The 14,240-nt window shown below is 37.2% G+C and overlaps 1 protein-coding gene across 1 annotated transcript; it reads right to left on the bottom strand.

Moving 5' to 3' along the window:
- Positions 1 to 6,979: 6,979 nt before the first annotated feature.
- Positions 6,980 to 13,125, bottom strand: LOC131330475 (uncharacterized). Its single transcript, XM_058364073.1, has 7 exons — positions 12,802 to 13,125; positions 11,165 to 11,305; positions 10,696 to 11,061; positions 9,878 to 10,123; positions 9,053 to 9,145; positions 8,590 to 8,790; positions 6,980 to 7,497 (listed from the first exon to the last, which is right to left on the bottom strand). The coding sequence occupies exons 1-7, from the start codon at positions 13,123 to 13,125 to the stop codon at positions 7,282 to 7,284; spliced, it is 1,587 nt and encodes a 528-aa protein (XP_058220056.1). The 3' UTR covers positions 6,980 to 7,281.
- Positions 13,126 to 14,240: the final 1,115 nt, after the last annotated feature.

The raw sequence follows: 14,240 nt of genomic DNA, 5'->3' as shown, positions 1-14,240 counted from the left end.
TAAAGTGATCATGCGTATCCAAAAGTGCAAATATAAGTGGTTTTAGGGGCTGTTTTCCTGGTGTTCCGCTGCCCCTCGCCGGAAAAAAGGGGAAGGACATGGCTGTTTTCCTGGTGTTCCGCAGCCCCTCGCGGGAAAAAGGGGAAGGACATGGCTGTTTTAGGAAGGACCATATCTGATTAAGTGGTTTTAGGGGCTTTTTTACTAGGACACAGAGACTTCTTGCATGGTACTGCATTTCAAGTGTTCATGTAGCATTTTTCCAATTATAATGTCTGCTGTATATATAGATATGCCGTTATTGGTTAATTCTCCAGACCAGGAACCTTTTATCTGATAAGTATCTAGTTGTTCATCAAGAAAATTGGTGTTATTTTTTAATTAAAAAATGAATCACTTGTGTGAACAATGTTCCAATTTTTTTCATGCCAAATTAAAGAACTAAGACCCCGTTCGTTTAAGTTTTGGATTTTGAATTCTAATCATTGTCTTACTTCTATCCAATTATTACTCTCTCATTTTTCTCTCTATCTCTCTTCAATTATTATTATTTTTAATTATTACTTTATTTCTCTTTACACTCTCATTACCTATAAATTCAAAATACCAAAATGAACGGAGTCTAATTGATCTTGTTATTTCAGGACAAAAGAATTGAAAAATTATACATGAGAGCCCTTTTTTTAGTTAATTCAAAAAATGCCACAACTATTCGCAACCAATGTTGTCAATTCCGTACTATTATTGGCCAGTACGTATTGCACCGGACATAAAACGGCACACATAAGTAGGTGTTCTGTACCACCCCAAATGACGGCCTGTATTGGTCGATACCGGGCGTATCGGCCTGTACCGAACGATACCCGACTTGCACTAGAATCTTGGCTGAGACAAAAAAGAATTGGTTTTTTTTCTTTTGCTTAAAAAATGCTTGAAATTTAAGATACTCAACAAAACTTAGAGTCTTTAATATATTAATCATCTTAATTTGATATTGGGAGTAATTTTAACTTATATCAAAGTGTTACGGAGTAGAATTTATTTTATACCTCTCATTTGAGTTTTTTTGGTTTTTTGTACATATATTAATGCCATGTTCTCTTTACAATTCAAAAAGAATTTTTCAAACAATTCTCCCTAAATTCCTCCTACTTTCAACATTTCTCTCTTTATTTCTCTCCACTTATTGCCCCTACTATTTTTCAAAAAAAAAAATTCAAACACCAATCCGAACAAAGCATAAAACTATATAAAATATTGGTTATGGTCAATCCAGAGCAGTAATGAGATATACACCCATACCGGTACGTAGGCCAAGGCGTTTGTAGAAGAAAATCTTTTTCATCTATACATTGGCATTGGCGCAACTAATGCTATTGAGCCAGTGCGCTAGTCATATTAGCACTAGTTGCATGCACCAATGTTTTGAATTCCGTACAGTACTGTATCGACCGATATGTAATGGTATTGCCCAAATCCGGTACCTTACGTCTCTAATTTCGTTCTGGCTCAAATACCGACCTGTATCAAACTGTACCAGACTATTTTTAAATTTTTTTTTTTTCCTTTTAATACCGGACAAATACCAGACTACATTGTCCTAAATATATACAGTTGAGTTGAGGGAAGATGAGGGGGACTGCGGTCCAAAACCTTCTAATAAGTTGTTTTAATTCCTGAATCCTATGTTCTTTAAGCAGGCGCTCATAAGGTTTGGGACGATCTTATCATTGATGGGTGGGCTGGATAGAAGTTATTGAAGAAATTTAAAGGATTGAAATGAAAGCTCACTTGAAAGCAGTGGGAGTAAATCTAATTTTGGATGCGAGACTAATTAAATCGAAGCTTTTCTTTTTATAACCGGGTGCTCGGGCCAACTTGCGCGCATTTGATATATAGCATAACTAGTTGCGTTTTGATGAATCAGTTGAACGAGATAGATTGGTGATCGAATGCAGGTTGTATCAAACGTACTCCTTGGCTAAATCATTTTTCTTCAGAACCATATATAGCCCATAGGGGCATGTTTAATTCACTATCTACTATGGCTTGTCTTCCCGTCTTTCTGTAAATGATAACTGCATTCCATGATCATCTTTTTAAGATCCTTTCACTACTTATTTCGAGTTGTTCAACTAATTTAAAAATAACACCTCTTTTCATCAATTTTATTTTTTAATTGAAAAATAAACACGTAAGCTATCTATTTATTCAGGAGAATGGTAGAAAAATACAGAGCAAAGAAAAATGATCTCTATATAGTTTTCATAGACTTAGAAAGGCTTATGATAGGGTGCCTAGAGACATCATATAGTGGGTTTTGGAGAGAAAGAGAATGACCAAAGGGTATATCGAGGTGATTATAGAGACATGTATGAAGATGTTGTCACTACCATTCGATCACCAGTAGGGGAAACAAGTGAATTTTCAATCACTATAGGATTGCATCATGGGTCAGCCTTAAACCCGTACCTTTTTGCCTTAATTATGGATGAATTGACTAGACAATTTCAGGAGGATATCCCATGGTGTATGATATTTGTAGATGATATTGTCTTCGTAGATGAAACCGTTATAAGTGTTAACACAAAACTAGAAATTTGGAGTGAAGCATTAGAGTCAAAGGGTTTTCGGATAAGTAAGAGTAAAACTGAGTATATGATGTGCAAGTTTAGTGGTATCAGCAGTTCGCACGAAAAAAGAGTGATGATCCAAGACTAGAAGATACCTAAGTGTGATCATTTTAGGTACTTAGGCTCAATTATTAGTAGAGATGGGGAGATTGCTGATGATGTGACACATAGGATCCAAGTGGGGTAGCTCAAGTGGAGAAGCGCTACTGGTATACTGTGTGACAAGATGGTACCTATAAAATTGAAGATTTTTTTTTATAAAATTGCCATCAGACCAGCGATGCTTTACGGGATAGAATGTTGGCCTATTAAGAAACAACATCTGAACAAGATGAGTGTAACAGAAATGAGAATGTTGAGGTGGATGTATGGTAAGACTAGACGAGACAGGATTAGAAATGAAACGGTTCATGAGATGGTAGGTGTAGCACCCATAAAAGAGAAGTTGAGGGAAAATAGGCTAAGGTGGTTTGGACATGTTTACTGTAGACCAGGAGATGCAGTAGTTAAGAGAGCGGATATAATAGTTTTGGGTAGCAATGCTACTGGGAGGGGTAGACCTAAATTGACATTAGATGCTGTGGTACGCAACGATACGAGTATAGTAGATTTATGTGAGCAAGTAGTAATTGACAAAGCTCAATGGAGGAAAATGATGCATGTAGCCGACCCCAAGTAAGGGACATAATGCTCGGTTTAATTTGGTAATTGAAAAATAAATTAATTGTGTATACAATGTTCCAATTTTTTTTCACTCTAAATTAAAGAACTAATTGATCTCTTTAATTCGGTACAAATGAATTGAAAAATTATACACGAGATCGCCTTTATTGTTTGTTAATTCAAAAAATAGCACGACTATTCGCAACGGAGCAAAACGGAAGAATTATAAGCCGATGCGTTTATAGATGAACATCTTCTTCATCAAAGCAAAGCTGTAAGAAGTAAAAGAACAAAGGGATTAATCATTGGCCAATGCGTTTGTAGAAAGAAAATCTTTTTCATCTATATATTGGTGCATTGGCTCAACTAATGCTATTGACCAGTACGCTAGTCAATAGCATTAGTTGTGTAAATCAAGGTTTTGAATCTTGTACCATACCAGCCAGTATGTACTGGTATTGTCCAAATGTAGTGTCCTATGCCTTTAATTTCGTTCCGGCTCAAATACCAATCTGTACCGACCAAAATCGGACTGACCAAATTACTTATAAATTTTTTTTTTCTTCTAGTACCGGACAAGTATCAGTCTACATTTTATTTTCTTTTAATAAAGGTGTACATTATACTAAACAAATAGCAGTCTACTTTTTATTTTCTTTTGATAAAGGTATATATTATACTAATAAATTCTTTTAAAAGGGAAAATAACACTAATAGCGATAAATCTGAAACGGTACTCGTTATCTCACTGGTACCGGTATGTACAGTACCAATAAAAAATCCGATACTCTAATCGGTATAGTATTCAGAACTTTGGCTTGAACAATGAACCAATATTTTGTTTCTAACACAAGTTGACTTATACGTTCCATCCCGGGGATGACTCGTGAAGGAATAATTCAGCTGCAGCCTAGCTATTGACAGCTCAGCTCCATACATATTTTTGTCAGAGAACAACTTGAATGAATTGCAACATGTAATGTTATCTATTTGTTCATACTGATCTCATCGAAAGTCTATCGTAAAAAATTGTGTTATGTTTTGGACTAAAAAATAAATCACTCTAGGATAAAAATCAGATGAAGCTTTTCAATTCGCACAATTGAGGTCTATAATTCGTTGCGAGAAAATTAAAATTAACATCTGCGAAAGCGCTTTCTTTGGTTTATTCAAAACAAGACGTACACGAGTTTTCGTAATAAATTATTCTGAAAGGAACGGAGTAAACCAATTCTCCAATATTCCTAGAGTACTAGTCGTTAAGAACGTACTGATTATCTTGAGAGTTGTTAACTACTAGTACTAGCGAAACATGAGTACTTCTTGTAAATTTCTTCTTCTTCTTCTTGTGCTTTTTGGTGCTCTTGTTTGCATTGGAGTTGGAGCTCAACCTATATACTACTGATGATATCTAACTGCAGTTGCAAGTCTGGCAGCTTCTCTTGAAGTTACAACTGATCAAGCTGCAATTGAGGCTGACGTTTTAGCTGATGCTATTGTTCACCTTCCAATTGGAGGAAATAATTAGAGAGAGAGAGAGAGAGAGAGAGAGAGAGAGAGAGAGAGATCTTTCTCTAATCGCATGCTTCTAGTCTTCTACCAATACCTCTCGATCGGCTGTCACATATTGTGTTAACTTTGTTATGCATGTTTTTCATGTGCAAGTGCTTTGGTTTATCATATATAATACCATGAATCTAAATGTAAATGGAGACATAATTAAAGTCAGTTACTAAAAATAAGCCAATTCATGTTTTGCTAATATCACTGGGTTGTCCTCTCTCTCTCTCTCTCTCTCTCTCTCTCTCTCTCAAATTTCTATTACTACTGTCCAAGTATTGATTGAGAAATAAAGTGAAAAGAAGCCAGACGTATGCAAGGGAAAATCACACAATTAGAAATTTCAGTCTGCGATCGAGCACGTAATTTATTCGTCCTTTTGTCCATATTGTCTGTTCCCGTTCAGAATCACGGTCCCGTTCCCTGCCGATAGAAGCTCTTTCTTCTGCTGTCGTAAAATAAGGTGACAATGTGTGAGGGCTTGGCGTACGCCATTTTCTGTTTTATATTACACCTCAGGAAAAATATGGTTTATAGATCCTTATCAATTTGAGAGCTTCTTTTTCTTCGCCTTGGTGTTTGGGCCGGGGTACTGATTGTAACGAAGTCAAATGTATTGGGGAGAGACAGGCTGTAGGGATAGAGGGCTGAGCGATTTCAGCGATCGACCTTGTAGGAAGTCTGGAAGTTGTTAATTAAATTGAAGCTTTTCTTTTTATAACCGGGTGCTCTGGCCAACTTGTGTGCACCTCAACTAATTTTAGAACCTGGAGTAAACTACCGGACAAATCCTCTAGTGGCTCCAAAATTCAGAATGTTTGGCCTTTGTGGGGTTCAAAAATGTAAATCTCATGGAGAACGAATATTTATTAGCTTTCTCATACCCACTTGGCCGAACCCGTCGAGGTTAATCAAATTGAAGCTGCGTAGAAACTAATTGAAGAGTTGGACTTGAAAGCCGAGACTAGCCCTGTGGATGCAGTAGTTGATTTGGAGAGAAGGAAAGTGGCTTGAAAACAATTCAGGAAGCTTAGCAGTGTTTTGAAACGGTCATGGTTGCAGAAATCTAGACTGCAATGGAGTCTCAAAGGTGATTACAACACCGAAAAAAAAGTCGTTCATTGGAGTCCCAGACGGCGGAGGAACTGGATGACATCTATTGAGGTCAATGGGAAAAATCCTAATCTTATCAAGTCGGGTGGGCTTAATCATTTTTCTAATATGTTCTTGGAAGATTGAAAACATAGAACGTTTTTTCCAGAAAATTTTCCTGAGACCATTGACTGTAATATGGAAGGCTTAAAACTGGGTGGATACTAGGATCAGTTTAACCTCGTTTGCATTAAGCAATGTTGCCATTCATGAAAGAGGATAGCTATAATGCAGCTTTTCAGGGAATTCCACTCCAATTGTAAGTTGGCCAAGGGTCAAACAGTAATGTCATTGATTCCAAAGGCGGAAAATCCTGCTAGCCTGAGTGATTACAGACCTATTTAGCTTGGTGGGTTGTGTCTACAAGATCTTGGCTAATTCTTGCAAGAAGATTGAAGCTGGTGCTCCCTAAGTTTTCTTGTTTTATAATTGCAGCTTAAAGGCCTTACTATGCTAATTCGATCAATAGAGCCAAGTAGGAGGGTTTGATTTGGGGTATTACCTTGGGCCAGTCATGTGAGGTTATCTTCAATTCCCTGATCAAGCAGTGGGGTTTGTGTGGATAATGAAGTTGAAGTGGCTAATTGTCGGGTGCATGAGTGCCAACGTCGTTGGTATGCACGAGTCCCATTGTGATGGCGTCGTGCCTTTGTCCCATTTAATCTTTGTACCATTATTTCCAAGATAAAAACTCTTCTTTTGCTGAGAAAAAAAAAATGTTTTTCAAAAATTAGAAATCATGTTTGGGTTAAAAGTTAACTTTCATAAATCAGTTGTGTTTGGGGTGGGTAACGAAAAAGGACGGAACAAATAAGTTTTGATTTTGAGATCCTATTCACTAAAAAATAAAAGAGATTCTGCTTTGAAAATTCATAGAGAATTTTCCTCTCTTTTTTCCTTGCTGTTAAATGCATACGTTCAAGAACAAGAGCCACAACAGCAAGGCAAGAAACATTGATTTCACAGGCTGATACCATTAAAGATCGTTTCATCATACATGCACGGTTTCAATGGTATAAGAATGAGGGACAGTGTTTTCTGAAATCCAACTCATTTGAATGACTATTTACAGCACTGATATTGAAATTCATCTCCAAGCCTAGTCAAAATTACAAACAACATCAACCTACATTGAATGATCATTTTTGACAGGTTTCGTACTTCATCGATCAGACACGATGTACATTGACATATACATGATAGAGCAACCTGGTATTGAGACCAAACATTGGTATGACAACTTCTAAACACGAGAACCAAATCAGAATGGCTGTCAACAATCCTTTGGCCTGTCGTATTTTGGTGGCAGAGACGGGCATTGTTCATTCATTTGCGGGTACGGATCCACCGAATTGTATCCAGGTAGTTCCATTTGATACCTCCCTTTAATTTGGCAGAAAGGGAGCTTCATAGTGTCCCCATCGTTGCACCACTTTGGCAGGCGGCTTGAATTGGTTTCAAAAAAATTTAGGGTGTAAGCATCCTTAATCTGCAGTCAGGTCCAGATAAATTATCAGAGCTTTGATCTGTAAATTACTTCACTCGTTTTACAACCCGCTCAACACTTGATGTAACATCCAGATTTAGCCATAACAGTTCAAAATATTATTATTTTTATAATGGTAGAATACACTAATATTTTTTAATCTTCAGGGTACCAATGAGTCAAAAGCAGTGTTCTGCACATGATAACAATTTTCGGTGAAGAACATCCATAACAATTCAATTTAAACTTGGTTCAAATTGCGAGGGTGCAGTCGGAGATCATCCAATTTATAGAACAGCTTCCTCATGGAAATAGACAAATTTTAAAACTACCCGCGTAGTGGATTTACACTTAATCCATTTTCAATCAAAGGTCATTATCTTCTATGCTGTAACTAATGGCGCCATGGAAAGTTGAAACTACTGTTGGCCATACATAACAATTGAATCCAATTTGCCCCATTATATTTAATATAAATAAAATAGTGCAAAGAGAAGGCTCGGTTCGAAGTTTGTTCAAGAATAGTGGCATTTATTTTCTTGACCTTAGAATTCTTCAGTTCTATTTTTTGATGGAGGCAAAGAAGGAATAGGGATATAACTCAGCAGTAGAGTGTCACCGTGATGTGGTGGAAAGCTGAGTTTTTCTATTTTGACTTGCCCCCCAAACAACACCCCCCCCCCCCCCCCCCCCCCCCCCCCGGGATTGAATGAGAATGGATAAGAGGCTCATGGGATTGACGTGAGGGGGTAGGGATAGATATATTTTCTAGGAGCGAACTCCGGGCGAATATGAAGCGCATGGATGCAGGTTATACCTTGGGAATGAAAGAGAATTCCGAATTTGCTTTGTCTACGAACAAGTAAGCTATAAGTCAGATCAAGTAAGTCAGAATATTCATTACAATATTCTCGGGACCTATCGTATATAAATAAATGAAAATATCATATATAAATAAATAAAAATTAGAAATAAATAAATATATCTCTATCTTATACTTACGAGACGAACAAGGAAGCTATAAGGAGAAGAACAAGGAAGCTATAAGTCAGATCAAGTAAGTCAGAATATTCATTACATTCATAACTAACTTACCGTGAACTCGGTAACTTGGATGGAGCTTGCAATTGGATCGAACAATCCAGCTTCCTTGTACATTTCAAGAATTAAAGCAACACATGACGTTGACTTTCCATCACTGTATATCCAATCATCCTGCTCTGGGATCGTCAACAGTTCATCAAAAGATAACCCACGTCTTTCAGTTTCCACAAGAATTTCAGGAAGGGCAAGGTCCTACATAGAACATATAAGTTGCATAAGTACTTAAAATGAAGCTCTATTCCTTGTTAGTACTGCATGGACTTCAGTTACAATTCTAGTTATCGTGCGTGAAGTCAACCAGATCAACACCTGCCAATCTAAACCCAAGAAGTGCAATCGTACAGTTATTTGGTCACTGATAAACGACCCTAGGTATAGATGCTTGATACACCGTTCGTCAATACAAGTGGAAAGGTACAACGGGCAACAAAACAAAGAAAATTCGCTACAGTACCTGAGTCCCAAGTCGCTTGTTCAAGGCTTCATTCCACATATTAGCAGCATAATCAGGTTGTAGGTGGCTCCAAACGGTCATAACAGAAGCAACCTGTGCCATAACGGGTTTGGAAATTAAAAGTAAACGAAAAGACAATTTATTAAGGTAGAGTAGACAACAGAAATAAGTGACAGAAGGATGCAAGCAAATTTTCTTGGTTTTTTCTCCATTGCACCCTGTTTTGGGGTTGTGCAAGGTGTTGTTACCATCATTAAGTGGTAGAGTGGTACTCCATGCTTCGCCTTTCCCAACACTTTACATGCCTTCGGGCATGCGGCGGTAATTGTTAGATGTGAAAAGTTGTTTATTTCATTAACATCATAAGCTCAACTACAAGAATGAATTTCAAGACGAACAATAGACAATAACATCAAACTCTAATAACCGGAAAGTAAGCCATGAAAACATCGAACTCCGAAAGCATAGAAGAGAATCAGATTAATGGCTAACAGAAATGTAGAAATCAATATCATACAAAATATTACTCACTCCGTCCCAATTTAAGTGTCCATTGTGGTTATGCATGCCATTTTCAGTGGCTTATATCTCTCAAGTTCTCAACATATATTATGTTTTATGTTTTTAAAATCATTGTCTTATAGAAATAATTGAGATCTATTAAACAAGATTCATATTACATATTTTTAGCAATATACATTGAGAGATATAAGCAATTGCAAATGGCACGCAGAACGCAGAACTGTAGTGGACACTTAAATTGGGACGGAGGGAGTAGCAAAAAGTACAGCATCCAAAATATGAACGGCCATAAAAATGCAGTACCACATGAGCATCCAAAGGTGGTGGAAAGTTCCCGCCAATAGTGTCTATCCAGCTGAATATCATGTTATGATAACCATAAGGCTTGTCCGACATGCTTAGTGCATACTCCCAGGCGGCAGTCTCATTAAACTTGGCCCGGACATCAGGATGTAAAGGAAGCAATGCAATATGTGGGTTGGAATCATCCGTGGTAAGCTCAAAGTTCCACCATTCATCCCACGGCAAAACAGCAATAACATCTTGGCCCTAAAATCATGAGAAACAACAGTTTTACATTAGCTCCAAGCCATACTTCCTTTGAAGATCTACAATCCTTTGGTTACAGTAATACACGAACCCAAATGATGTACGAAAACTTCAAAATAACACTACACAATACGCTCATCTAAAGAAATAGAATGTCTACAATGTAACAAATACGGAGCTAAATACTTACGGAGTATTTTGTATAAGCTTATACCACAAGTGTAGCCACTACAAACCACAAGTAACATACCTAGGAAATGGACAGGGTCAATAAATATCATGTTGGAGCGAGGACATTATTGAAAGGAAAAGGTTTAAGAAAGTCATGGACGCGATGAGAGTGAACAGCTCAATCCAGAAAATAACAACCAAGTGAGAAGAAATTACTGAATAAGAAAAAAGCCAACTCCAAATTACATTTCTCATCCCTCTGTCATCAATCTGCAATTCTTCATATTTGGAACGAATTCTTTACCTTTTTTGCAATCATAAATTTTAGAAATTAACTTCTGATGGGAGTTTAAGTATCAGGTTACAAAAGAGATTGAATCAAGGCATCTATTGGGCATTACCTCCTCATTTTCATGTCCAGATTCTGCAACCCATAGTTTTCCTTCAGAATCTTTTAAGCAAACAGCGGTATGACCAGCATAAGCTCCAGTGACCCACTTCTCTAGAGTCTCAAAACCGCCCCATCGGCCCCGGATTTTGGATATTGCAAGGAAATCTCCAGAGTGAATATCATCAACGCTAACATTTGTAAACCACGGCTGAGGTCTTTCTACAAAGGAGGCCCCCATGTGATTTTGGAGAAATGCAAGATTTGAGTTCTCACCCCATCCTGTATTTGTGAATAAGGGGAAAACATCCCAGAGAGCTCGAAGGGTTCCCAGCATTCCCGCTTCCATGAGAAAAATAGAAATGCCATTATGTTTAACCTGTTCACATAGGAATGTGACGATATCATGTATAAAGAAATGGATGCTTCAAGAGACGCAGAGGCAGCAATATTCTGAATAGCGGAAAGTAGTAGCAACTCACATATTCGTACTCAGCTTTTCCTTCCCACTCCTTGAACTCGAGGGTATGTTCACGTGTTAAAAAATAGTAGTCCCATGTCACACGGTATGGAGTTGCGAAGACATAAAGATCCATACATGTCCAACTATGGGCACTGCTAACCTAAAGAAGAAGAGATACAATTAATTGGAATAATAGTGCAATTAATTAAGCATAAAATTGATAGTAATGGAGAATCTATATCACAAATTGCAATGCACTTAGAAAACCATCATGGCTCTTAGAAGAGGGAGAAGGCTAATGTTACAATCAAAGCTAACCTGTTATGGATTGAACAGTTCAGCCAGTAAAATGCAATAATATACATCCCTTCAATCTAACTCCAACCCCATTTACTCTTGAATTGGGAAAAACAAAAAACCAAATGCTCAAACAACTAAAAAAGGAAGAACCAAATATGTACTTGTCAGCAAAGTTGTTTCTTTTCAAAGACAGACAATTCTTCTTCCTTTACACACAACGTAACAACTAACAAGTGGGTCGTCGATTCAGCTGTGGCTGAACAACCCAATCTTCTAACAAACTGTTCAAATCAGTTTATCACTATAAGTATTCTCTATCTCAAAACAAACAAGTTACTTTTTTAACCCATCATTGTTGTTAGCATAATATTCAGATAACATCGTATTACCATATGTTGTAGGTTTCATTATCACGCTTCCTGTTTAGAGTAGGTTAATATTCATGTTTTCTAGTCGATCTAGGTTTTCTCGTTATGCATTTTGCATTTTACTTCAATGGGGTTTCTTGGTCACCAAGTTTTGTGCAAACATAAAAGTATGCTAGAGCTACATTTTGATAGACGAATGACAGCTAGTTTCTTGGCAATTTTTGTTCAAACATGGTATCAGCAGTGGCTGAGCTGAGCCAAGATCAATGGGGCATGTGCCCCCCACTGCCATTTTTTAGGTGGGTGGAGCTAAGCTAAGACCACTGGGGCCATTTTTTAGGTGAGTTAACAAAATAACACTCCACAGAAGCCTAAACTTCTCATTTGTTTCTAACGCCGTAAGACACAAGCCACCACCGTATCGTCAACAATCATCATCTAAACTTCTCATTTGTTTCTAACGCCGTAAGACACAAGCCACCACCGTATCGTCAACAATCATCAACAACTTGTGGGCGTGCGGGTTGTTCTCGGAACTCTTGTTTCATAGTGCCCCCACTAATACATATTCCTGCCTGCGCCACTAGGTATCAGAGCCTATAATACTTGTAATGACTAACAACATTTGTATTGATGTAGCATAAACTTCAAGCCAAGCAGAAACATCACCAAACTTCGAAAACCCTAGTACCCAATCCTCAAACATAAAAGTGTGCTAGGGTTATGTTTTTATAGACGAATGATAGCAAGTTTCTTGGCAATTTTTGTTCTCACATGGTATCAGAGCCTAGAATACTTGTATCGACTAACAGCACTATTATAGATATAGCATAAACTTCAAGCCAAGCAGCAACATCAGAAAAATTGGAAAACCCTAGCACGCAATCCTCAAATATCAACAAAAATCAACACTAAACCATCACTAATCACCAAACAAAACAACTCCGCCCCCGCCCCTCCCAAAAAAAAAAAAAACTAATTAAAGGACCTTGATATGAAGAGTGCCTCCACCAAACTCACTCCCGCTTTTGTTGTGAAACTCCATCCAAGCCCTGTTCTTGTAAAAGCAAGCCCCTTTCCACTCCAAGCTGCCGTTCGGGGACGAGACGGCGCCGACGAAGCTCGGCAAGATGTCGACGGGGCTGCGGAGAGAACTGAGGATAGGCCACGAGATCGGTCGAGGCAAAAAGGGTAGTACATCTTTCGGACGAAACGGCAGTTTCAGACCGTGTGCGTGTACCCGTGAGGTGGGTAGTAGAAGTGGTACTGTGAGGAGGGTGAAGAGGAGGAGAGAGAAGAGAGGAGGTGGCATGGTGGTGGAGGGAAGTGATTGTGATGAGAGAGAGGGGTTCTATCGAGAGAGAGAGAGAGAGAGAGAGAGAGAGAGAGGTTGTTCTCTCTCCTCCGGTGGCCCGGCAGCGGTACGAGCTTTGTACTTCGTCCTGGAATATTCCATCAGCTGAAGAATTATTTTTTTGTTTCTATTTAAAAACACTTACTTTTGTGTTAAATTTTCGTAGATTATTTATTTGAGCGAAATTTAAAAATTCAGAAAATAGGAACCAAAAGTGAAAAAAGTTTAGAAAAGACAATAATAATCTAAAATATAAATACAACAATAATCTAAAATATACTGTTTTGGTTTATTTTTGAGTGCTTGATACACTCCATGAAAACAAAACATAAAAATGTTTATGAAAAACATATCAAAAGCTCATATTCACAAAACACATATCAGATTCACAGTGATGTGAATCTGAGCTATTGATTTGTGTTTCATGAACATTTTCACGTTTTTGTTTTTATGTTTCTTAATGCTTTCCTTATTTTTGTCCTTAATGAACTAATTTATATATTTCAATCATATTTTTTTACATTTTATAGTATACTCATCAAGATACTAATAATTAAACAACAAAGAACTGAGGCAAAACAAATAGAAGCAAAGATTTTAGAAAAAAAAAAAAGCAAAAAAATACTTTATAAAAAATTATTAAGTCAAATCAAGCCTTTTCCATTGCTTCTCCATTTTCTTTTTTCTTTTTTTATTATCGAAATTCTTGTGCGATTTTTTGCTTTTGAGAATTAAATTATTGGTAACGGCAACATTTGTTTGGATTATAAGACATGGAAGCTAAATGTTTTTTTTTTTATAAAAATAAACATTCAGCTATGTTACTTCACATGTCCGTCAAGAACTAAAGTTTTCATCTACGTCAAGATCAAAGTTCTACCTCACTCTCACAACATGTCTTGCGAGCTAATGTGTACTATCAAATTATCAATTAGCAAATGATTATTAATAAGAGAAATGATTTTGCACTCCACTTTTTTTTTTTACAATTTGTACTTTCAATTTTTGTGTACGAGTGTTTTTATTGTGTCTAATTTGAAGCATTTCAAGATCTAGATTGCAATCAATAATCT

Source organism: Rhododendron vialii, chromosome 6a, assembly GCF_030253575.1.
Source record: "Rhododendron vialii isolate Sample 1 chromosome 6a, ASM3025357v1".
NCBI lineage: Eukaryota > Viridiplantae > Streptophyta > Magnoliopsida > Ericales > Ericaceae > Rhododendron > Rhododendron vialii.
Note: the sequence above shows the minus strand (reverse complement) of the source record. Positions and strands in the feature narration are given on the sequence as shown.